Below are 24,739 nucleotides of genomic sequence, written 5' to 3'. Positions count from 1 at the left end.
AGCGATCTGATTGGTTGCTATGGGCAACTAAGCAACATTTCCTCTGGACAGGTTTTGATAAACCTCCCCCTATGTTTTTTTTGTTGGATTTTTGAAATAAAGAACCTTTCTGAAACCTTTGTTTTGGGTTAATAAGACTTGTTTGGTGGCCTTAGTTGTGTAGACATGAATGATTAGTGACATCTTCTCTCTTCCTTGGCAGAAAAAGTCCATAACGAAATTGAGAGAGTGATGGGATCGGCCCAACCTCTGATGGAACATAGGAAACAAATGCCGTATACTGACGCCGTCATCCATGAAATTCAACGTTTTGGGGATATTGTACCAAATAATGTTCCACATGCAACATCTGAAGACGTCACATTCAGAGGGTATTTTATTCCAAAGGTAAAGACCAAAGAACAGCCGTATGTTGGATATATATGTGGGTCATGTGCCCCGGGTGGTGAGTGCCAGTAAATGCACCATTAAAGGGGTTCTCCGGTGCTTAAACATCTTATCCCCTATCCAAAGGACAGGGGATAATATGCCTGATCGCGGGAGTCCCGCCGCTGGGGACCCCCGGGATCTTGCATGCTGCACCCCGTTTGTAATCAGTCCCCGGAGCGTGTTCACTCCGGGTCTGATTACCGACGACCACACGGCCGGCGGCGTGTGACGTCATGCCTCCGCCCCCGTGTGACATCACGATCCGCCCCTCAATGCAAGTCAACGGGAGGGGGCGTGACAGGACAGATCCTCTATACTACGCCACACAGGACACATCCTCTATACTACACCACACAGGAGAGATCCTCTATACTACACAACACAGGAGAGATCCTCTATACTACACCACACAGGAGAGATCCTCTATACTACACCACACAGGAGAGATCCTCTATACTACACCACACAGGAGAGATCCTCTATACTACACCACACAGGAGAGATCCTCAATACTACACCACACAGGAGAGATCCTCTATACTACACCACACAGGAGAGATCCTCTATACTACACCACACAGGAGAGATCCTCTATACTACACCACACAGGAGAGATCATCTATACTACACCACACAGGAGAGATCTTCTATACTACACCACACAGGAGAGATCCTCTATACTACACCACACAGGAGAGATCCTCTATACACCACACAGGAGAGATCCTCAATACTACACCACACAGGAGAGATCCTCAATACTACACCACACAGGACGGATCCTCTATACTACACCACACAGGAGAGATCCTCTATACTACACCACACAGGAGAGATCCTCTATACTACACCACACAGGAGAGATCCTCTATACTACACCACACAGGAGAGATCCTCTATACTACACCACACAGGAGAGATCCTCTATACTACACCACACAGGAGAGATCCTCTATACTACACCACACAGGAGAGATCCTCTATACTACACCACACAGGAGAGATCCTCTATACTACACCACACAGGAGAGATCCTCTATACTACACCACACAGGAGAGATCCTCTATACTACACCACACAGGACAGATCCTCTATACTACACCACACAGGAGAGATCCTCTACACTACACCACACAGGATAGATCCTCTACACTACACCACACAGGACAGATCCTCTACACTACACCACACAGGGCAGATCCTCTACACTACACCACACAGGAGAGATCCTCTATACTACACCACACAGGAGAGATCCTCTATACTACACCACACAGGAGAGATCCTCTATACTACACCACACAGGACAGATCCTCTATACTACACCACACAGGACAGATCATCTATACTACACCACACAGGACAGATCATCTATACTACACCACACAGGAGAGATCCTCTATACTACACCACACAGGGGAGATCCTCTACACTACACCACACAGGACAGATCCTCTATACTACACCACACAGGAGAGATCCTCTATACTACACCACACAGGAGAGATCCTCTATACTACACCACACAGGAGAGATCCTCTATACTTCACCACACAGGAGAGATCCTCTATACTACACCACACAGGAGAGATCCTCTATACTACACCACACAGGAGAGATCCTCTATACTACACCACACAGGAGAGATCCTCTATACTACACCACACAGGAGAGATCCTCTATACTTCACCACACAGGAGAGATCCTCTATACTACACCACACAGGGGAGATCCTCTATACTACACCACACAGGGGAGATCCTCTATACTACACCACACAGGGGAGATCCTCTATACTACACCACACAGGGGAGATCCTCTATACTACACTACACAGGAGAGATCCTCTATACTACACCACACAGGAGAGATCCTCTATACTACACCACACAGGAGAGATCCTCTATACTACACCACACAGGAGAGATCCTCTATACTACACCACACAGGACAGATCCTCTATACTACACCACACAGGAAAGATCCTCTATACTACACCACACAGGAGAGATCCTCTATACTACACCACACAGGAGAGATCCTCTATACTACACCACACAGGAGAGATCCTCTATACTACACCACACAGGAGAGATCCTCTATACTACACCACACAGGAGAGATCCTCTATACTACACCCCACAGGACAGATCCTCTATACTACACCACACAGGAGAGATCCTCTATACTACACCACACAGGACAGATCCTCTATAATACACCACACAGGAGAGATCTATACTACACCACACAGGAGAGATCCTCTATACTACACCACACAGGAGAGATCCTCTATACTACACCACACAGGAGAGATACTCTATACTACACCACACAGGACACATCCTCTATACTACACCGCACAGGAGAGATCCTCTATACTACACCACACAGGAGAGATCCTCTATACTACACCACACAGGAGAGATCTTCTATACTACACCACACAGGAGAGATCCTCTATACTACACCACACAGGAGAGATCCTCTATACACCACACAGGAGAGATCCTCAATACTACACCACACAGGAGAGATCCTCAATACTACACCACACAGGACGGATCCTCTATACTACACCACACAGGAGAGATCCTCTATACTACACCACACAGGAGAGATCCTCTATACTACACCACACAGGAGAGATCCTCTATACTACACCACACAGGAGAGATCCTCTATACTACACCACACAGGAGAGATCCTCTATACTACACCACACAGGAGAGATCCTCTATACTACACCACACAGGAGAGATCCTCTATACTACACCACACAGGAGAGATCCTCTATACTACACCACACAGGAGAGATCCTCTATACTACACCACACAGGAGAGATCCTCTATACTACACCACACAGGACAGATCCTCTATACTACACCACACAGGAGAGATCCTCTACACTACACCACACAGGATAGATCCTCTACACTACACCACACAGGACAGATCCTCTACACTACACCACACAGGGCAGATCCTCTACACTACACCACACAGGAGAGATCCTCTATACTACACCACACAGGAGAGATCCTCTATACTACACCACACAGGAGAGATCCTCTATACTACACCACACAGGACAGATCCTCTATACTACACCACACAGGACAGATCATCTATACTACACCACACAGGACAGATCATCTATACTACACCACACAGGAGAGATCCTCTATACTACACCACACAGGGGAGATCCTCTACACTACACCACACAGGACAGATCCTCTATACTACACCACACAGGAGAGATCCTCTATACTACACCACACAGGAGAGATCCTCTATACTACACCACACAGGAGAGATCCTCTATACTTCACCACACAGGAGAGATCCTCTATACTACACCACACAGGAGAGATCCTCTATACTACACCACACAGGAGAGATCCTCTATACTACACCACACAGGAGAGATCCTCTATACTACACCACACAGGAGAGATCCTCTATACTTCACCACACAGGAGAGATCCTCTATACTACACCACACAGGGGAGATCCTCTATACTACACCACACAGGGGAGATCCTCTATACTACACCACACAGGGGAGATCCTCTATACTACACCACACAGGGGAGATCCTCTATACTACACTACACAGGAGAGATCCTCTATACTACACCACACAGGAGAGATCCTCTATACTACACCACACAGGAGAGATCCTCTATACTACACCACACAGGAGAGATCCTCTATACTACACCACACAGGACAGATCCTCTATACTACACCACACAGGAAAGATCCTCTATACTACACCACACAGGAGAGATCCTCTATACTACACCACACAGGAGAGATCCTCTATACTACACCACACAGGAGAGATCCTCTATACTACACCACACAGGAGAGATCCTCTATACTACACCACACAGGAGAGATCCTCTATACTACACCCCACAGGACAGATCCTCTATACTACACCACACAGGAGAGATCCTCTATACTACACCACACAGGACAGATCCTCTATAATACACCACACAGGAGAGATCTATACTACACCACACAGGAGAGATCCTCTATACTACACCACACAGGAGAGATCCTCTATACTACACCACACAGGAGAGATACTCTATACTACACCACACAGGACACATCCTCTATACTACACCGCACAGGAGAGATCCTCTATACTACACCACACAGGAGAGATCCTCTATACTACACCACACAGGAGAGATCCTCTATACTACACCACACAGGAGATATCCTCTATACTACACCACACAGGAGAGATCCTCTATACTACACCACACAGGAGAGATCCTCTATACTACACCACACAGGAGAGATCCTCTATACTACACCACACAGGATAGCTGACGGGCCATCTCACATGGTCTAATATTTGGACTTCCAATGATGTTCTCTATTTGGTTCTGTACAACAAGGGGGTTCTGAGTGTTACAACAATGAGACTTACATTAATCCTCAGCAGTAATGGAACGTTGTTTCACATGTTTATATTGATGATTTTTGCATATGTTTTAGCATGTAATGTGTAGACATCATACATACCTGTTTCCCCCCCAGGGCACTTTTATTTTCCCGTTGTTACACTCTGCACTCAGAGATGAAGATTACTTTGAGAAGCCGAATGAGTTTTATCCAGAACACTTTCTTGACTCTAATGGAAATTTGAAAAAGAATGAGGCCTTCATCCCCTTCTCAATAGGTAATATTTATAATGCATGGATCATTCATGGTGTGTGTGTGTGTGGGGGGGGGGGTTTGAGTTTACGTCATGAAAATGTCAGGTCATCACATTTTACAACATGAGATATATATATCAAAAAAATATTTCAGATAGCGCTTGGATCCAACACCAATCACCTTAATAGTATCTATAAAAAAAACTCACCCGGTGTATGTGGTGAACTACACCCAGAATGGATGAGTCCCCACAAAACACCCGAGAGCCAGAGAAACGTATAAAACAATCAACAACATTACGTGTACTTCTCATATATCCAATGCAGAGGAGAGCGCCCGGTGCTCCGGATCCATATGATGGGGTCCGTAGGAAAGTGGAATGACTGAAGGGAAATAGAAAAACCTGCGCTCAGAGAAGACACCACACAATCTTAGTAAAATTGTAGGATAGGATCAATGGGGGAGATTTATCAAAACCTGGGCAGAGGAAGAGTGGTGCAGTTGCCCATGGCAACCAATCAGATCGCTTCTTTCATTTTCCACAGGCCTCTAAAGAGGCCTGTGGAAAATGAAAGAAGCAATCTGATTGGTTGCTGTGGGCAAGTGCACCACTCTTCCTCTTCACAGGTTTTGATAAATCTCCCCCAATATCCATAAAACACTCACTTCACTGGGGATTTTGGAGGAAGGATATATAATCCTTAGTCCAAGTTCCCCTTATCGAAGGTAGCTTCAGTATACAATCCTGGGCAAAGGCAGGTCACAGCAAAGTTCAGTAGGAATGTTCATATTCTTTTATTTGCGACGCGTTTCAAAGGTACATTGTACACCTTTCATCTAGCCTGATGAAAGAGGTGTATAATGTACCTTTGAAACGCGTCGCAAATAAAAGAATATGAACATACCTACTGAACTTCGCTGTGACCTGCCTTTGCCCAGGATTGTATACTGAAGCTACCTTGGATAAGGGGAACTTGGACTAAGGATTATATATCCTTCCTCCAAAATCCCCAGTGAAGTGAGTGTTTTATGGATATTGGGGGGAATTTATCACTGTATATAGAGCTATTTTGTGTCTATTTTTTTGCGCAAAAAAAAAGCGCAAGTGTTTTTTTGCGTCTTTTTTTGTGCAAATTTTTATAGAACTTTTCATCCCCTTGTCTACGGATAATTCTACAATAGAACATTTTCTACTGTAGAATCAATTTACTAACTGCGTTGTTTTTTTTTTTTTGCGCAAAAAAATGCGCAAACGGCATTTTCTTGTGCAAATATACACCATCTCGGAGGACACGTACCAAAAGTGTCTATTTTGGCACAGGACTGCTACTCCCATCATGGGACAGACTCTGCCCATGATGGGAGTTGTAGTCCAGGGGCTGAGGTGTAGATCACACCGGGTCATTCTCTAGAGACACGCTGCTATCCGCATTTATTAACTGTAAAAGTTGACGGTACAATCGCTACACTGCGCTGTCACCGGCTTCTATATACACTGTCATAATTCAGAACCCGCCACCAGGAGAGGAGAGCTCTGATTGGTGGATAGCTATTAACCAATCAGAGCTCCCCTCTCCCGGCGAGGATTATGAATTATAAGAGCTGTATATAGGAGCTGGCGGGCAGTGCACTGTAGACGCATGTGCCGCTGGCTTCTATAGTTAATAAATGCGGATCGCAGCAGGTCTCTGGAGAATGATCAGAGTCTGTCCCATGATGGGAGTAGTTGTAGTACCGCAACGCTGAGGGATGGCACTTGCACATCCCCCGGCTGCGGGACATTTAGAACTACTACTCCCATCATAGACAGACTCTGCCCATGATGGGAGTTGTAGTCCAGGGGCTGAGGTGCAGATCGCATCGGGTCATTCTCCAGAGACCCGCTGCGATCCGCATTTATTAACTGTAAAAGTCAGCGGTACATGCGGCTACATCGCGCTGCCACCAGCTTCCATAATACAGCTGTCATAATTCATAATTGCCGCCGCCGGGAGAGGAGAGCTCTGATTGGTCAATAGCTATCCACCAATCGGAGCTCCAGTCTCCCGGCGGGGATTATGAATTATGACAGTGTACTGTATATAGAAGCCGGTGGCAGCGCGATGTAGATGCATGTTCCACCGGCTTTTTAATTTAAATGCGGATCGCAGCAGATCATTCTGGAGATCTACTGTGATCCGCGTTTATAAACGGCATTCAGTTAACCCGGCGATGCGGGGCATCGCACGGGTTAACTGGCAGAAGCAGCAGGGAACAACTTCTGCAACACCCCCCAGAAGTTGAATGGTCCTGGTCAGCGATCACTGTGATTGGTCCACAGGGACCAATCACAGTGAATGAGCTGACTGGGGGGGTAAAGTTCATTTCCCCTGCTCTGCCCGCCGCTGGAAGTCCGGGCACAGCAGGGGAAGATGACGCCGAGAGCTGCGGCGGGTACCGTGGCACTTACCGAACAGCTGGAGGAACACGGGTTGGCGGCGGCGGGTAAGTGGAGGTGGCGGCTGCATCTGCATCAGAGGCAGCAGTGAAGCTCTTCACTGCTGCTTCTTGTAGTTTAAAAACTACAACTCCCAGCATGCCCAGACAGCCTTTGGCTGTCTGGTCATGCTGGGAGTTGTAGTTTTGCAACATCTGGAGGGGCGCAGGTTTCCAATCTGTGCTCTTCCAGATGTTGCAAAATTACAACTCCCAGCATGCCAAGACAGTCCAGGCATGCTGGGAGTTGTAGTTTTGTAGCATTGGTCCTTCAGATGTTGCCGAACTACAATTCCCAGCATGCCTTGGCAGTCTGGACATGCTGAGAGTTGTAATTTTGCAACATCTGGAGGACTACGATTTGGACACCACTACACAGTGGTCTCCAAACTGTTCTCCTCCAGTTGTTGCAAAACTACAACTCCCAGCATGTACAGTTTGTCAGTGCATGCTGGGATTTGTAGTTTTGCAACAACTGGAGGCACACTGGTTGGGAAACATTGTCTGTTTCCTAACTCAGTGTTTCCCTACCTGTGCGCCTCCAACTGTTGCAAAACTACAACTCCCAGCATGCACTGACAAACTGTACATGCTGGGAGTTGTAGTTTTGCAACAATTGGAGGCTCCCTGTTTAGGAACAGGCTGTGGGGGAGTGTTTTTTTAAATATTTTTTTTTTTCAATGTGTCCGTGTTTTTTATAATTGAATTTTCAGGGTTAGTAGTGGATGCGGTCTTATAGACAGAATCCATTACTAAGCCGGGGCCTAGCATTAGCCCAAAAACAGCTAGCGCTAACCCCCAATTATTACCCGGTATCAACCTCCACAGGGGTGCCGGGAAGAGCCGATACCAACAGGCCCGGAGCGTCAAAAATAGCGCTCCTGGGCCTAGGCGGTAACAGGCTGGCGTTATTTAGGCTGGGGAGGGCCAGTAACAATAGTCCTCGCCCACCCTGGTAACATCAGGCTGTTGCTGGTTGGTTGGTATCTGGCTGATACTGAAAATAGGGGAACCCTATGCGTTTTTTTTTTTATAAATAAATAAAAAAAAAGTGTGTGGTTCCCTCATTTTAATAGTATCCGCCAGATACCAACCAAGCAGCAACAGCCTGACGTTACCAGGGTAGGCGACCATTGTTACTGGCCCTCCCAAGCCTAAATAATTCCAGCCTGTTACCGCCTAGGCCCAGGAGCGCCATTTTTGACGCTCCAGGCCTGCTGGTACCGGCTCTTGGTGGGTACCGGGGTAATATTTGGAGGTTAGCGTTAGCTGTTTTAGGGGCTAACACTAAGCCCCGGCTTGGTAATGGATTCTGTCTACAAGACTCCTTCCACTACTAAGCCTGAAAATTCAATTATAAAAGACACAACACATTGAAAAAAAAAATGTATTTAAAAAAATCACTCCCCCCCCACAGCCCTCGTTAACCCTTTTCTTGACATTTAAAAAAAGGAACACTGTTCATCGTCGCAATCCACCAAATCTGACATAGTCCTCCGCATTCACGTATCTAAATTTCAAAGAAAACAAAAACAAAAAGTTTAATAAATTTTTTTTGTTTCCACACACTAGCAAAAACGCTAGAAAAACTGACAAAAAGCAGGAAAAAGCTGGGATAATTTTTCTGGCATTTTTGCTGATGGAAAAAACCTCAATGGAATCCGACCTCAAAGCTATAGAACTATATCCCTATGTCCACACATCCTGTGAGGTAGAGAAGAGTGTACGGTAGAGCGAGGGGGGGGGGGCATTCTATATTTGCACAAGATTTATCAAAGGACGTGCAACAGCCTTAGTAAATTCTGAGCAAGAGTGTACAATAGAGAAGCAGTGTAAAGGGGTAGAACTGTGTCTACAATAGACAAATGATGATAAATTCCCCCATTGATCCTATCCTACAATTTTACAAAGATGTTGTGCTCTGTATAAATATGGTTTCAAAAATTTAGCAACTAGTGGCTGTTATCTCCAAGACATATTTTAAATCCAGCATATAGGGGGAGATTTATCAAAACCTGGGCAGAGAAAAAGTGAACCAGTTGCCCATAGCAACCAATCAGCTTGTTTCTTAAATTTTTCAGAGGCCTTTTCAAAAGTGAAAGAAGCGATCTGATTGGTTGCTATGGGCAACTGGTCAACTTTTCCCCCATAATGTCTATTTCAGACTCCACCTTGTTATTTTATTTCCTTAATTCTACATTTCTAAGGAAGGTAGGATGGGAAAATTTACAAATATTTTAAGTAATTATAGTAGGTTTCTACGTCAAACAGTAGTATCAATCCAACACTGGCCAAACATGGTCCCAATGCAAAAAATATAAAGAGATTGCATAATGGTCGGACTTTTGCACTAATTCTGGATGTGTCAAATAACCCTGGATAGATGGATTTCCCACATATCTGCATTCTGCAAATTCTGATCCACCACCACTAAAGTGTAATCTACACGGACCCATGGGTGTCTTCTGGCAGGTGGCTCCAGAACGTGCCTACCCCTAAAAATCTCAACTTTTTGTTGTCCTTGTCTCCTGCATGCCACTGGTGCAACTTACTAATGTGCATTAAATGGGTTATCCGGCCAAAGACATCTTATCCCCTATCCAAAGGATAGGATATAAGATTTCTGATCGCAGGGCGCCCACCGCTGAGACCTCCCGTGATCTCCGTGCAGCACCCGCATTCTATGCGGGGCTGCGTCTCCAGTCTAGGAAACTTCTGTTTTTCCTAGACTGGAGACGTAACGTAACGTCACGCCCCCTCATTTCGCCATGCCTTGGCATGGCGAAATGAGGGGGCGTGACGTTACGTTACGTCTCCAGTCTAGGAAAAACAGAAGTTTCCCTTCCATTCATGTCCATGGTTGGGGGCATGTCGGTTGGAAGGTCCCTTCCATTCATGTCCATGGTTGGGGGCATGTCGGTTGTCACGCACCCTCCCATAGACAATAATGGTGGTAGTGTGGCGTGACGTTACGTCCGCAGTCCAGGAAAGAAAGAGCTTTCCAAGACTGGAGACGCAGCCCCACATAGAATGCGAGTGCTGCCCTTTGGCCGGATAACCCCTTTAAGTCCAGGAGCTTTAACATATCTCCCCCCACTTACCATGTACCAGGGGAGCACTATAGGGCAACTGCTACCTCTGCAGCTCCTTTAGAAGCAAATATATCAGTGAGTTTTCTAAACAATCCCTGCCCAAAACATAAAGGGAATTTATCAACTATATGTGCTGCTCACAGCTACAGACAAGTTCAAATAACTGTTAAGGTATAAAATCAGACTGTATCTTTCCTGGAGCTGATGGGGGTTGCCAAATGTATGAAATCAGCCCAGTGTCAAGAAAGCGGAGCAGAGCTGCTAATGTGCCACATCTTGGAACTCCTACTGGCACGACCTCACCTCTCAGACCCTTCTTGACTTGATTTCTATTAAAGGGGTACTCCACTGGAAAACATTTTCTTTTAAATGAACGGGTGTCAGAAAGTTAAACATATTTGTATATTACTTCTATAAAAAAAGAAAAAAACAATTCTTCCAGTACTTATCAACTGCCGTATAACACACAGGAAGTTCTTTTCTTTCAGAATTTCCTTTCTGTCTGACCACAGTGCTCTCTGCTGACACCTCTGTCCATGTCAGGAACTGTCCTGAGCAAGAGATGTTTGCAATGGGGATTTGCTCCTACTCTGGACAGTTTCTTAAATCGACATAGGTGTCAGCAGAGAGCACTTGTGGTCAGGCAGAAAGGAAATTCAAAAAGGAAAGAACTTCCTGTGTATTATACAGCATCTGATAAATACTGGAAGGATTTTTAATAGAAGTAATTTACAAATCTGTTTAACTTTCTGGCACCAGTTCATTTAAAAGAAAATGTTTTCCAGTGGGGTACCCCTTTAAGGAGGGGCTGGTAGGTGAGGAAAATCAAGCAGGTATGCCAGGGGTACTCCTGGGGTACTCCAGGGGTGCCAGAAAGTTAAACAGATTTGTAAATTACTTCTATTAAAAAAATCTTAATCCTTTTAGAACTTTTTAGCAGCTGTATGCTACAGAGGAAATTCTTTACTTTTTGAATTTCTTTTTTTGTGTTGTCCACAGTGCTCTCTGCTGACACCTCTGTCCGTGTCAGGAACTGTCCAAAGCAGCATAGGTTTGCTATGGAGATTTTCTTCTGCTCTGGACAGTTCCTGATACAGGCATCAGGTGTCAGCAGAGAGCACAATGGACAAGACAAAAAAGTAATTAAAAAAATAAAGATTTTCCTCTGTAGCACACAGCTGCTAAAAAGTACTGAAAGGATTAAAATTTTTAATAAAAGTAATTTACAAATCTGTTTAACTTTCTGGCACCAGTTCATTTAAAAAAAAAAAAAATTCTACCGGATTACCCCTTTATGCATCACTCCTTGTCACTGGGCTGAGAACTAAAAAGGGGATTTTATACATCAGCTTTGGGAAAGCTACAGTTTGCTTTTGCACCCTAATGACTTTCCGACCATGTTGGCTACCTACCTGAAGATGGATTGGCAGGGATCATGTATGTGTAACAGTACAAGTTTGGGCCCCTTGATTCAGGGCAACCACTTTGAACATCCCTTTAATGACATCAAAGTGACTTGTCTTTCCATGTAGAAGCAAAGTAAGTAACAAAAACTGAAATAAAAAGGGCCAATTATAACAGTTCAAATACTCAAATTTCTATACCAAATATTTTTGAAATCTTATTTCCACAAAGTTGTATTCTCAGATGACTAGTCACCAATGTTTTCTGTTCTTTCTCATAGGTAAACGTAGCTGTGCTGGGGAAACCTTGGCTAAAATGGAGCTATTCCTGTTCTTCACAACACTATTACAAAATTTCACTTTCAAGCCTGTACCCGGAGCCAAACTGGACCTTACTCCTGCACTGGGGGCTACAAACTCCCCCAAACCCTATGAAATCTGTGCCATACCTTGCAGATAGACAATGTGTTCATTGATGCTCGCAATGAGAGATGTTGGATACCATTGTAATTTGGATCCCCTCACACCTCTACAACGTTTAGTGTGTCCCCATCTAACACTTATAATGATAATAATAATTATAAGTGTTAGATAATTATAGTAAAGGTCTCCAGTAACAAGGTATCAACATAAGGGGGGGAAGGGGGGGGGGGTTCGCATGTGCTTCCTTCCACACTGACATTGAGTGACATACAAGGTTAACACAGTAGAGACCAACCTCTAGGGACTGACCTCATGACTAGTTATCCCGGAGGCTTTTAAAACTACAATTTTTCAGAAGCATTTGTGAGGTCCCAGTACAGCATCCTATACGGTACCTGTATAGAGGTCCCCATAGCCAGAGTCCCTAGGACGTCGGGGTCCTTCTTACCTAGTCCGCCCCTTGTCACCTCTCATCTAGGTATTAGTAATCTAACAGTTTATTCAGGATTTATATAAATCTAATTGTACAAATGTATATAATTGGTTAATTACCTGTACGGAGCGTAGCAGGACCTGCGGGTCACGTGATCAGGTAAACTCTATGGTTTTTGCTTGAGGACCTTTGGAGGTCCCTATGACGTATTGCACCCATCATTCCTTGTAACGGTGAGTGACAGTTATTTGGACCAATCAAAGCGGCCCCGCCCCTGTCCATATAAGGGAGCGGCGGCCATTGTTAGCTCTCTTTCCTCGTGGGTTGTTGTTAGAGAAGGATCTGCGCTGCTGTCATCCTGAGTTTCGGCCCGAGCCTTGCGGCAACGGCTGATCATTACAAAACCGTGAGTGTATCAATCCCTAAGCACTCTGCAAGATCACCGGACCTTATCTATGCCCTAAATCCGGATAGATCTTCGCAAATTACCCTGAATTCTGAGACTTATAACAAAAGTCAAGGTCCGCAACAACTGTCAGTCACTGAAGTGTATAGAGACTGTTTGAATGAGACTGTTACTGTTCATTGGATGTACCGCAAGCCTTTAAGTAAAGTTTACCCAAGTTCAAGTTCAACTATCTTGTGGACCTTCAGTCATTTTATGCATGCACCTATCGTTACTGGGAAGGGCGGCGATAGGCCGGAGAATTACCTCAGCATACTAGGCCTCAGCCTGGCATCACGAACAATAGGGTTAACCTTAACCCCTAATATACTGAAGCAAAACCCTGATTACACTACCACTACCCCAGAGGCCTACCGCACATTCAACCATTTTCGGTGCTATCACATTATTTCTGTTTCAAGCTTCCCATAATTCAGACAGCTTGAAACAATCAATTCTGGTGTCCAAAAGAGGGAACATTAATTGTAAACTTTCCCCATTGACTTCATTGGGGATGTCAGAATCAGCAGTTAATCCAATTTCGTGATTTTTGCTGCAGAAACATTGTGGATCCACAGCAAAATAAGAGTGCAGAATTTGAAACACTTTTCTTTTTATCTTTTACAATCTGACTTTTTTTGGCGCAAAAAATCTACGCTGAAATCATCACTGCTCAATGCAGATTTCCCACTATGGATTTTGTTAGTGAAACTCTGCATATTTTTTTCACTACATGTAGCTGTATTCTGAGGCTATGTTCACACAGCACGTTGTGATTGCCGGAATGTTCCGCTCAATTTCAAAAAGATTCTGCTGCGCTGGGCACATGGCGGAGTTTCCGCAGCAAATGTTTCTGCTTCGGATCCCACTTCCTACGTCTATTCTTTTTGCAGATTCCACTGGGAAATACATTGCTGTCTATTAGACGACACATTTCTGTGCGGTCCTAGGGCCCACCGGTGTGAGGTGGAAATTTGCGCCCCCGTAGATCCATGCGTCCGCTCCTCCCTCAGCTCTCCAAACATTTCCGAAGCTAGAGCTGGGGGAGGGCAGAGCAAGGGGAAGGAGAAGGTTCACGCCCCCTCCCTCATCTCCCTGAGCTCGGCTGGACGCAGATCTCTACGGCCCGCCCCCTCTCTGAGGACGTAAATCTCCACGGCAGGTCCCCTCCCTCATCTCCCCGAGCTGAGGATGTAAATCTCCACGGCAGGTCCCCTCCCTCATCTCCCCGAGCTGAGGAAGTAAGTCTCCATGGCAGGTCCCCTCCCTCATCTCCCCAAGCTGAGGACGTAAATCTCCACGGCAGGTCCCCTCCCTCATCTCTCCTCCCTGAGGACATAGAGCAGTGCCCCCAATGAGCTCTATGTGTAAAGGTGGACATACTGTACGGGCTAAATGTCCCCCTTTAGCCCATACAGTATGTCCCCCTTTAGCCTGTACAGTAGGTCCCCCTTTACACATAGAGCTCAGTATGTCCCCCTTTAGCTTGTGCAGTCTTTAGCCCGTACAGTATGTCCTCCTTTGTCCCCCTTTAGCCTGTAGCCCGTGCAGTATGTCCCCCTTTGAGGGGACCTGCCGTGGAGATCTGCTGGGGAAGATGAGGGAGGGGACCTGCCGTGGAGATTTACGTCCTCAGCTCGGGGAGATGAGGGAGGGGACCTGCCGTGGAGATCTATGTCCTCAGGGAGGGGGCGTGCCGTAGAGATCTGCGTCCAGCCGAGCTCAGGGAGATGAGGGAGGGGGCGTGCCGTAGAGATCTGCGTCCAGCAGCCGAGCTCAGGGAGATGAGGGAGGGGACCTGCCGTGGCGATCTATGTCCTCAGGGAGGGGGCGTGCCGTAGAGATCTGAGTCCAGCCGAGCAGCCGAGCTCAGGGAGGGGAGATGAGGGAGGGGGCGTGAACCTCCTCCTTCCCCTTGCTCTGCCCTCCCCCAGCTCTAGCTTCGGAAATGTTCGGAGAGCTGGGGGAGGAGCGGACGCATGGATCTACGGGGGCGCAAAAAAACACCTCACACCGGAACATTCAAATGTGTGGAATGTCCACACGTGTATTTAAGGCTGACATTTTGCATATTTTTCCAGTCCTTGCAACCTGTCTCAAGCTACTGTGAGCTAGCTCTGAGCCGCTGGTGGAGATCGAGCAAGAAGCCGCTGATAACAATTCTTCTCAATCGATAAATAAATTTTCTGTGTTTTGTCTCTCAATAAAGTTTCAGGCCTGTGACTTCTCCTCCCTTCCCCCATCATTCCAAACCCTCATCCACTATTACTGTCTGTAATGCTGTATTGTTTAACTTTTTTTTATAATGTGTGCAGGAATGTTAGTGTAGCATGTTGTACGATGCATAGCCGTATAGCTATGTTGTACTATGCACATTAATTGTATTAATTTATTGTGTGCTGCTGCCAAGCATGCAGTGCGTCAGTCACAGTGCATTGTATGTATGTTTACGACGATTGATTGATGATAAAGTTATAGTCAATAAATCAAGTGGAAAATCTCACACAATGCAAAACCCTACAAATTATATAAAATAATTGTATATTTTGTTTATATTTTTAATACTAAAAGTTTACCTAAACTACCTAATGAAATCTCAAGGATGTTATTGGCCCATTGTCTTTTATTGTTCGTGTTGCTTTATCTTCTAAGAGTTTAAAGGAAACCTGTCATCAGATTTTACCATATATAATATGTGGAAATTCCTTATTTATGGTAAAGTCTTCTTTCTCACTATCCCCAGGGGGGGGGCATTCCTGCCTGCAGGGATGATGAGAAGAAGAAGCATCTCCTGTCGGCCCCGTAAGGAGTCCCCTGGGAGGGGAGCTATACTCACTTTGTCCGGCTGCTCCGGCTGTAATCACGCCCCCTCAGCATGATTGACAGCCCTTGTCACCACTCTGCTCCCTAAGCAGACAGAGTAGACTGATGACACGGGCCATGCCTGGGATGTAAATCACACTGCAACTTTTCTCTGCAACTGCAACTTCCTCTGGACAGGTTTTGATACCCCCCCTCCCCCCATATCCTCACCATCTCTGCGGACAGGAATGTCTCCTGGGATGGTGAAGACGATTTTATTATATACCATTGCCTAGTGTTATGTGGGGTAAACTCTGATGACAGTTTCCCTTTAAAAGCATACTCCATTGTATAATGTTTTTTTTTTTTATACTATCCCCAGGCTGCCTACATATAAAAATAAAACTAAGATCTACATTCTGCCGCTCTCTTGGTGCCCTGGTATCCTTTCTCCTTTCCTCTGTTGGGGTCTTCTTCCTGCTGCTGATGCTTAATATGTCACACTGCAACTCAGCCTATCCGAGACAGGACATTGTTGCCACTGGCGATTAGTTGAGCCACAGTGTGATGAGTCGACCACCAGGAAGAAGACCGCACTGTAGGACAGCAGCAGCGGTATAGGGACAATGAGGGAGTGATGCCGGGTAAGTCTAAGTTTTTGTTTTGTATGCCTGCAGCCTGGGGATAATGTGTAATGTTTTTAAAAAGTTATAAAGTGGAATACCCCTTTAATTTTTTTATGGAGGTAAAAACTATGGCCATAAAATTTATGAATGAAGGAACAAACAATGAACAAGCCTTTTTATTATTTAGTTCAACAGAGGTCAATAGTTAAAAATTAACTTTTTTTTTTATTTTATTTTTTGGGGCCATAAAAACCTTTTTAATGGCCACAAATGGGTAAAAAACTAATTTTTGAACTTTTCCTCAAGTATAGAAAAGACATGGAGGCTCCAGCGAGGTTTCAGATCCACATGACCAGCTTTATTCACAAGCTTCTAGAAGCTTGTGAATAAAGCTGATCATGTGGATCTGAAACCTCGCTGGAGCCTCCGTTTCTTTTCCATATGGCTCTTGGGTGCAATCCACACCTTCTCCGTGCTTGGTGTCTGAGCAATTGGGTGAGCTGATTCTACACTCTCCCTATTTCCTCAAGTAAGAATAAAATAATTATAAAATACATAAATGCTATATGTATGTATATGCAACAGGATGACTGGCCACAATCTTCTACTATCAATACGACATGTGATCAAAAACTCTGTCCTAATGTTCTTTGATCCTTGGATATGGATTACATGGTGCACAACAGAGAGGCTAGCCAAGTTTTTACTATGGGAAAGTCGATAAGAGATATGTGTAAGGTAATACACTGCTCAAAAAAATAAAAATAAAAATAAGATAACACATCCTAGATCTGAATGAATGAACTAATCATATGAAATACTTTCGTCATTACATACTGTAGTTGAATGTGCTGACAACAATATCACACAAAAATGATGAATGGAAATCAAATTTATCAAACCATGGAGGTCTGGATATGGAGTCACACTCAAAATCAAAGTGGAAAAACAGGCCGATCCAACTTTGATGTAATGTCCTAAAAACAAGTGAAAATGAGGCTCAGTAGTGTGTGTGGCCTCCACGTGCCCGTATGACCTCACTACAACGCCTGGGCATGCTCCTGATGAGGTGGCGGATGGTCTCCTGAGGGATGTCCTCCCAGACCTGGACTAAAGCATCCGCCAACTCCTGGACAGTCTGTGGTGCAACGTGGCATTGGTGGATGGAGCGAGACATGATGTCCCAGATGTGCTCAATCGGATTCAGGTCTGGGGAATGGGCGGGCCAGTCCATAGCATCAATGCCTTCCTCTTGCAGGAACTGCTGACACACTCCAGCTACATGAGGTCTAGCATTGTCTTGCATTAGGAGGAACCCAGGGCCAACCGCACATGGTCTCACAAGGGGTCTGAGGATCTCATCTCGGTTCCTAATGGCAGTCAGGCTACCTCTGGCAAGCACATGGAGGGCTATGCGGCCCCCCCCCCAAAGAAATGCCACCCCACACCATTACTGACCCATCGCCAAACTGGTCATGCTGGAGGATGTTGCAGGCAGCAGAACATTCTCCACAGCGTCTCCAAACTCTGTCACGTCTGTCACATGTGCTCAGTGTGAACCTGCTTTCATGTGTGAAGAGCACAGGGCGCCAGTGGCAAATTTGCCAATCTTGGTGTTCTCTGGCAAATGCCAAACATCCTGCACGGTGTTGGGCTGTAAGCACAACCCTCATCTGTGGATGTCAGGCCCTAATTCCACCCTCATGGAGTCTGTTTCTGACCGTTTGAGTGGACACATGCACATTTGTGGCCTGCTGGAGGTCATTTTGCCGGGCTCTGGCAGTGCTCCTCCTGCTCCTCCTTGCACAAAGGCGGAGGTAGCGGTCCTGCTGCTGGGTTGTTGCCCTCCTTCGGCCTCCTCCACGTCTCCTGATTGCTGGCCTGTCTCCTGGTAGCATCTCCATGCTCTGGCCATTATGCTGACAGACACAGCAAACCTTCTTGCTACAGCTCGCATTGATGTGCCATCCTGGATGGGCTGCACTACCTGAGCCACTTGTGTGGGTTGTAGACTCCGTCTCATGCTACCACTAGAGTGAAAGCACCGCCAGCATTCAAAAGTGACCAAAACATCAGCCAGGAAGCATAGAAACTGAAAAGTGGTTTGTGGTCACCACCTGCCGAACTACTCCTTCATTGGGGGTGTCTTGGTAATTGCCTATAATTTCCACCTGTTGTCTGTTCCATTTGCACAACAGCATGTGAAATTGATTGTCAATCAGTGTTGCTTCCTGAGTGGACAGTGTGATTGTTTAAGTGTTCACTTTATTTTTTTAAGCAGTGTATAATAATACTTGTTCTATTGGTAAAGCTAGAAAGCTTCGATGGAATCCAGAAGGTCAGCAACATCGGTATAAAATATATAAAAACAACTACTACAGCCAGACAACAAAACCTAGGGCAGTGATTCACAATCAGGGTGGCTCCAGCTGTTGAAAAACTACAACTCCCAACATGTTCAGATAGGATGTTCAGTATATATATATATATATATATATATATATACATATGTGTGTGTGCATGATGTCATCATGTCCATATGGAGGAGCTGTGTGATGACATCATGTCCATATGGAGGAGCTGTGCGATGACATCATGTCCATATGGAGGAACTGTGTGATGTCATAATGTCTATATGGAGGAACTGTGTGATGTCATCATGTCCATATGGAGGAACTGTGTGATGTCATCATGTCTATATGGAGGAACTGTGTGATATCATCATGTCCATATGGAGGAACTGTGTGATGTCATCATGTCTATATGGAGGAACTGTGTGATGTCATCATGTCTACATGGAGGAACTGTGTGATGTCATCGTGTTCATATGGAGGAACTGTGTGATGTCATCATGTCCATATGGAGGAACTGTGTGATGTCATTATGTCTGTATGGAGGAACTGTGTGATGTCATCATGTCCATATGGAGGAACTGTGTGATGTCATCATGTCCATATGGAGGAACTGTGTGATGTCATCATGTCCATATGGAGGAACTGTGTGATGTCATCATGTCCATATGGAGGAACTGTGTGATGTCATCATGTCCATATAGAGGAACTGTGTGATGTCATCATGTCCATATGGGGGAACTGTGTGATGTCATCATGTCCATATGGAGGAACTGTGTGATGTCATCATGTCTATATGGAGGAACTGTGTAATGTCATCATGTCTATATGGAGGAACTGTGTGATGTCATCATGTCCATATGGGGTGAGATCTCAGAGGAATGTTCCCAGCACTTTGTATAAAGTATGTCATGAAGAATGAAGGCAAAAGGGGGTCCGACCAGAACTAGCAAGGTGTACCTAATAAAGTAGCCAGTGAGAGTAAAAAACGGTGGGTTAAAGCATTACTGTCTTTAAAATAAACTTTTGACATATTGTCCAGATTAGTTATGACCCGTTAAAGAGCACAGCTTCATGCTTTACTCCCCGCCTTCCAGTCATGTCAGACTATAATAGAGGGAATTAGCTGTATTGGGTGACCTGGGGGGAAGGGGGGCGCACTAGAGCAGGTTATAGCTCACAATCATAGCAGGTCTGAGCACTGACATTGCTGCAAGCCAGAGATTGAAGCTCTTAAAGGGGTACTGCCCAGCGTTTGGAACAAACTGTTCCGAATGCTGGAGCCAACGCCGGGAGCTCATGATGTCATAGTCCCACCCCCTCAGGACGTCACACCCTGCCCCCTCAATGCAAGTCTATGGGAGGGGGCGTGACAGCCATCACACCCCCTTCCATAGACTTGCGTTGAGGGGGCAGGGCGTGATGTCATGAGGGGGCGGGGCTCTGAAGTCACAACCTCCCGGTGCCGGCTCCAGCGTTCGGAACAGTTTGTTCCAAATACTGAGCAGCGGAGTACCCCTTTAAGCACACACTTATCCTGGCTTGTTCTGCACTGAGACCCTGACCCCGTTACACGTCAAAAGTTGTTTTTCTTTAATGACAGGTACACTTTAAGAAAGGTCACATGTGTTCATTCAGTGTTAGTAGGATAAAGCTACGCACATGGGCAGGGCTACACCAGTTTTACGGGCGAGACACATCAGCTGCTCTTGTGTTTACAAGGGTTAAATATTCTCCAAGAGTTGAAAGCTCACGGTTACTGGCGGAGTCGGAGGAGACAAGTCCAACAAGATCACTGGAATCCAATCTGCAGGTGCCATAGGAAGAAGGTATATTCCTTATCATTTCATAGAAACTCTACAGATTCAGTCGTGGACATGTCGGGATGAGGTTTATTTCATTGGAATGTAGATTTGCAGACGTTGCGGGGCTGAGTTTGTCATTTAACATAATTCATTGTGACCATTGTGTGTATGAATATGTCACAGAATATTTAGGAGTAGTCGGATTTTAGCTAAAGCCAAAAAGGGGGCATCCCCTACCTCTAGAGGATAGAAGGTTTCCACACCAGCACAGATGGGGGTTCTTTACTGTAAAAGCAGTGAGACTTTGGAACTCTGCCAGAGCAGGGGTCATTGGGAACATTGGGAACACCATAAAAAAGATCATGAGGGCTCTGGATGTGATTATAGAGCAGTGGTCTTCAACCTGCGGACCTCCAGATGTTGCAAAACTACAACTCCCAGCATGCCCGGACAGCCAACGGCTGTCCGGGCATGCTGGGAGTTGTAGTTTTGCAACATCTGGAGGTCCGCAGGTTGAAGACCACTGTTCTAGAGAGTAATAAAAGTTACTCCATTGAAATAAAACAGGAAAAAAATTCTAATCCTTGACTGTTGCTGGTGGCCATAAAGGGGTACTCTGCCCCTAGACATCTTATCCCCTATCCAAAGCATAGGGTATAAGATGTTTGATTGTGTGCGTCCCATCACTGGGGACCCCCTTTGGATAGGGGATAAGATATCTAGGGGCTGAGTACCCCTTTAAAGAGTACCTATCACCATCTAAACCTTCCCTAATCCCCCTCCCCATCTGTCCCTGACTTTTACAAAGTCTATCCCTGAATTTATTTTGCTTTAAAACCCCCTAAAAATACCTTTTTTTCTATGCTCTTCCGTAGTGCAGTTGTAAGCAGAGAGCCAGGGAGGTTGTCATAACAACTGCAAGTCCAGAGAGGAAGAGCAGTGCATATATAATTAGCCATGTGGAAAGTGGACAGAGGGGAGAGGAACTGAGAAAAAGAGAAGAGGGAATGTATCCTCTCTGTTTGATCCCTGCTTGTGTATGAGCTGAGTGCTCTCCCTCCTGCCTGTCTGACAAGCCGGGAGCTGCACTGAGCTGATTTCAGATGCACTCACTGAGTCCGAAATGCTTGCTGACAGGATTGCTAGGGAGACCCCTAGTGGAGAAGTTTTTAAAGTAAAAAAAAAACAAGGAGGAAACAAATTTAAATAAAAGCAATTAAAAAGTTATTTAGTAGGGCTTTATCTTTAATATATAAAAAGTTTGTTTCATGAGAGGTACACTTTAAGGACTGGGTTGGGGACCTCTGTTCTAAGTGACACAGGAAGTAGTTACATGAGAGCTCATATTGCTGACAATGGTAACAAAATTGAAATGAAGAAGTCTGGAGAAAAAAAGTGGTAAGCATATAATAAAAGCCTTATCACAGTTAGACTTACAGTATATCAGGTAGCAGAGTCTTATTGGCCCAGGAAGACGTGGATTAATGCCAGTGACCCACCACTTCCCAAGTCCAAGGAACCTTATGAAACGTGTTATTTTTTCTTATAGAAGTGCGCCATGGACCTTGTCACTTTTCTCCTGGCTGTTGCGGTTATCCTCTTCTTGGCCACAGTGTTTAACAAAAATCACAAACAAGCCCGTTACAGTAATTTCCCTCCAGGACCGAGACCTCTACCGATCATTGGAAATGCGCTGACCATGGACCTGGCAACGCCTCATAAAACATTTTTGGAGGTAATATAGAACCTATTCTACTGTAGAAATATTCATGTTGGAATAACAACAGCTGTTAAGTGGTGAGCTGCCTATAAATGCAGGGCCGTCTGTTGTGTCTTATTAAAAATCACCATACGAAGTTACGAACCTTTATTGTTTCCTTCCTAAAAAGCTTTCCGGGTCATGTGATGGACACACTGGGGATCATTTCACTCTTGGACCCAGGCAGCACAATAGGGAAGATTTATCAAAATCTGTGCAGAGGAAAAGTGGAACAGTTGCCCATAGCAACCAATCAGATTTTTTCATTCATTTTCCCCAATCCCTTTTAAAAATGAAAGAAGCGGTCTGATTGGTTGCTATGGGCAACTGCTCCACTTTACCTCTGCACAGGTTTTGATAAATCTTCCCCAATGTGTTGGGCCGGCCCTGTTTGTAGGTAACCACCTAGGAATCATGTGTGATCGCTGTTATTTTGGAATCAGCCTTATTACTCTTAAAGGGGTACTCCGCCCCTAGACATCTTATCCACCATCAAAAGGATAGGGGATAAGATGTCTGATCGTGGGGGTCCCGCCACTGTGGACCCCCGCGATCTTGGCTGCGGCACCCCAGACATCCGTGCCAGATGACTGGTGATGCAGAGAGGAAGCTCATGACATCCCGGTCACGCCCCACTCGTGAAGTCAGAGCTACGCCCCCTCAATGCAAGTCTATGGGAGGGGTCGCACTCTTTCCCATAGACTTGCATTGAGGGGGCATGGCCGTGACCTTACGAGCCTCCGCCGCTGCACCCGACGCTCTAAACGAACGTCAGGTGCAGCAGGGAGATTGCGAGGGACCACCGCGATCAGACATCTTATCCCCTATCCTTTGGATAGGGGATAAGATGTCTAGGGACGGAGTACCCCTTTAAAGGGGTATTCCAGGAAAAAACTGTTTTCTTTATATCAATTGGCTCCAGAAAGTTAAACAGATTTGTAAATTACTTCTATTAAAAAATCTTAATCCTTTCAATTATTATCAGCTGCTGAAGTTGAGTTGTTGTTTTCTGTCTGGCAATAGTGCTCTCTGCTGACATCTCTGCTTGTCTTGGGAACTGCACAGAGTAGAAGAGGTTTGCTATGGGGATTTGCTTCTAAAGTGGGTGGTTCCCGAGACAGGTGTCATCAGAGAGCACTTAGACAGAAAAGAACAACTCAACTTCAGAAGCTCATGAGTACTGAAAGAATGAATATTTTTTTAATAGAAGTAATTTCAAATCTGTTTAACTTTCTGGAGCCAATTGATATATAAAAAAAAGTTTTTTTCCTGCTTAAGCCCTTTAATTCTTGGATTGCGGGGTATAATCCGATTGCTTTCCTGGTATTCTTACATCTGATAGATAATACTGTTCTTATTCTTTTTCCAGTTGTCTAAGAAGTATGGCACAGTCTTCAGTATACAGATGGGATTTGATAAAATAGTCATCCTGTGTGGTTATGAAACTATTAAAGACGCTCTAGTCAATCATGCGGAGGAATTCTCTGACCGGCCGCACATAGAACTGTTTTCCAAAACTACGAAGGATCATGGTAACTGATTATATATATAAATATATATAGTATACCAAAAAAGAAGATTGCAGCAGCACACATTGGTCATTGGATGTCGCCGTCCATCGATGTTGCCTCGTCCCCGAGGTGTCCCTGATGCTCCGACAAAGCCTCTGCTTCCCCGGCAACCGCGCTCTCCGTCGCCGCCATCACGTCGCTACGCACGCCGATCCTATTGGATGACGGGACGGCGTGCACAGCGACGTGATGACGATGATGGAGAGCGCCGACAATGCAGGGGATCCCGAAGAGGACGCGCCGGAGCCCAGAGGACAGGTAAGTGACCATCACCGGAGCTCACGGGGCACCGTAAACGGCTATCCGGTGGCAGCTGAAGCAGTCTGCGACGCCGGATAGCCGTTTATGCGATGGCCCCCGACATGTTAAAATTATCGTATGTCGGGGGCCATCGTAGGTCGAGGGGTCACTGTATATATATATATATATATATATAT

General features: G+C 45.4%; 2 protein-coding genes across 2 annotated transcripts in view; both read left to right on the top strand.

Annotated features, from left to right (window-relative positions):
- Positions 1 to 14,360, top strand: part of LOC130361231 (cytochrome P450 2C14-like) — a 33,539-nt gene extending 19,179 nt beyond the window's left edge. The window contains exons 8-10 of the mRNA XM_056563983.1: positions 203 to 387; positions 4,998 to 5,139; positions 12,369 to 14,360. Of these exons, the coding sequence (XP_056419958.1) occupies positions 203 to 387; positions 4,998 to 5,139; positions 12,369 to 12,547 (506 nt within the window). The 3' untranslated portion in view covers positions 12,548 to 14,360. The remainder of the gene's footprint in view (positions 1 to 202; positions 388 to 4,997; positions 5,140 to 12,368) is intronic.
- A 6,355-nt stretch (positions 14,361 to 20,715) lies between these two features.
- The window catches only part of LOC130361227 (cytochrome P450 2K1-like), a 46,148-nt gene continuing 42,124 nt past the window's right edge, over positions 20,716 to 24,739 (top strand). Inside the window, exons 1-3 of the mRNA XM_056563978.1 lie at positions 20,716 to 20,996; positions 22,522 to 22,707; positions 24,101 to 24,263. Coding sequence (XP_056419953.1) covers positions 22,531 to 22,707; positions 24,101 to 24,263 — 340 coding nt within the window. The 5' untranslated portion in view covers positions 20,716 to 20,996; positions 22,522 to 22,530. The remainder of the gene's footprint in view (positions 20,997 to 22,521; positions 22,708 to 24,100; positions 24,264 to 24,739) is intronic.

Source organism: Hyla sarda, chromosome 3, assembly GCF_029499605.1.
Source record: "Hyla sarda isolate aHylSar1 chromosome 3, aHylSar1.hap1, whole genome shotgun sequence".
Classification (NCBI taxonomy): Eukaryota; Metazoa; Chordata; class Amphibia; order Anura; family Hylidae; genus Hyla; species Hyla sarda.
Note: the sequence above shows the minus strand (reverse complement) of the source record. Positions and strands in the feature narration are given on the sequence as shown.